A 1,671-nucleotide genomic window follows, 5' to 3' on the forward strand; every position below is an offset into this window, starting at 1 on the left:
TTAAAATTATTGTTTTTAATTTCTCTACCACATTAAACCATAAAAACCTTATTTCTCACTTTCTAGAATATATTTTAATTTATGAGTTAATTAGCCATTAATTAACCGGGTTTTACACCTAGCCTCTTAGGAGTAAAGTAAGAGGTTGGGGAACCTCTGAGAGACTACATGGAAAAGTTCAACAAGGCGTGCCTAGAAATTCAATATCTTCCCACAGAGGCGATAATTATGGGCCTAGTAAATGGACTCCAAGAAGGTCCCTTCTCTCAGTCCATCTTGAAAAGGCACCCAACTTCTTTGAGTGATGTACAAGAAAGAGCCCAGAAGTACATCAACATGGAGGAAAACGCCAGGGTACGAGAACCAAGCTGGCGACCTGGGCACTCTCACCCGTCAAAGGAGAAGGAGAGGGAGTCCAAGAAAAAAGAAGAGGTCGGGACCAAAAGGCCCAGGAGATACCACTCCTATAGCCCTCTACGAGTTTCCCTGGTAGACATCTATAGGGAAATTTGTCACACTGAAAGGCTATCTCCCCCTCAGCCCATCAAGAACAAGAAAGGGGGAAGTTGTAGCGAATACTGTGAGTACCATAAGCTATATGGGCACTCAACAAATGATTGTTACGACCTAAAAAATGTGATAGAAAATTTGGCCAGGGAAGGTCGGCTTGACAGCTATCTCACGAAAAGATCGGATCGTCATGGCAAGAGGAACCGAGATGAGGAGGATCGAAGAGATCTGCCACCACAGACCCCGAAAAGACATATACATATGATCTCAGGAGGGTTTGCTGGAGGAGGTCTCATAAAGTCATCTCACAAGAGGTACCTAAACGAAGTCTACCAGGTCGGGGGCGAATTGCCCGACCTCCCAACCATCTCTTTCGACAAAGAAGATGGGCAGGGCATTGTTCCCAGACACAATGATCCGGTGGTGATTACCATGATCCTCGCCAATGCCCATTTACACAGAACCCTGGTAGATCAGGGGAGATCGGCCGATATCCTGTTCAAACCAACATTCGACAAGCTGAGATTGGATGAAAAGGAGTTAAGAGCATACCCCGATATCCTATACGGGCTGGAGGAGACGCCCATAAAACCACTAGGATTCATACCCCTACATACAACTTTTGGAAAGGGGATGAAATCCAAGACTCTAAGCATCGACTTCAAAGTCGTTGATGTGGGCTTAGCCTATAACACCTTAATAGGCAGAACAACCTTAAATCGTCGTGGAGCAGTAGTATCCACCCCCCCCCCTCCCCCACCTGTGCATGAAGTTTCCAACACCAGAAGGAATTGCAACCATCAGGGGAGACCAAAAATTGGCAAAGAAATGATACAATGAAAGTATAAACCTGAGAGGTAAAGGCAGGGAAGTTCATACCATTGGGCTTGGGGAAATTCGAGCTAAAGAAGAATTACGACCACAGCCTGGGGGAAAGACTGAAGAGGTGCAGGTCGGGAAGGAGGACGGAAAGAATACCAATATAGGAGCCAACTTGAAAGAAGACTTGAAGCAGAAGCTGATAAAGCTCCTACAAGAGAATTCCAACCTCTTCGCCTGGAAAGCTTTCGACATGCCCGGGATAGATCCCGAGCTCATGGCGCACAAACTGTCGGTATACCCCGGATCATGACCTATTCAGCAGAGAAGATGGAAGCTCGG

General features: G+C 46.1%; 1 protein-coding gene across 1 annotated transcript; it reads left to right on the top strand.

The window, feature by feature from the left end:
* Positions 337-1,350, top strand: LOC107647571. The gene has a single exon (XM_016351638.1). The coding sequence runs from the start codon at positions 337-339 to the stop codon at positions 1,348-1,350; it is 1,014 nt and encodes a 337-aa protein (XP_016207124.1).

This window comes from Arachis ipaensis, chromosome B06, assembly GCF_000816755.2.
Source record: "Arachis ipaensis cultivar K30076 chromosome B06, Araip1.1, whole genome shotgun sequence".
Taxonomy (NCBI): Eukaryota; Viridiplantae; Streptophyta; class Magnoliopsida; order Fabales; family Fabaceae; genus Arachis; species Arachis ipaensis.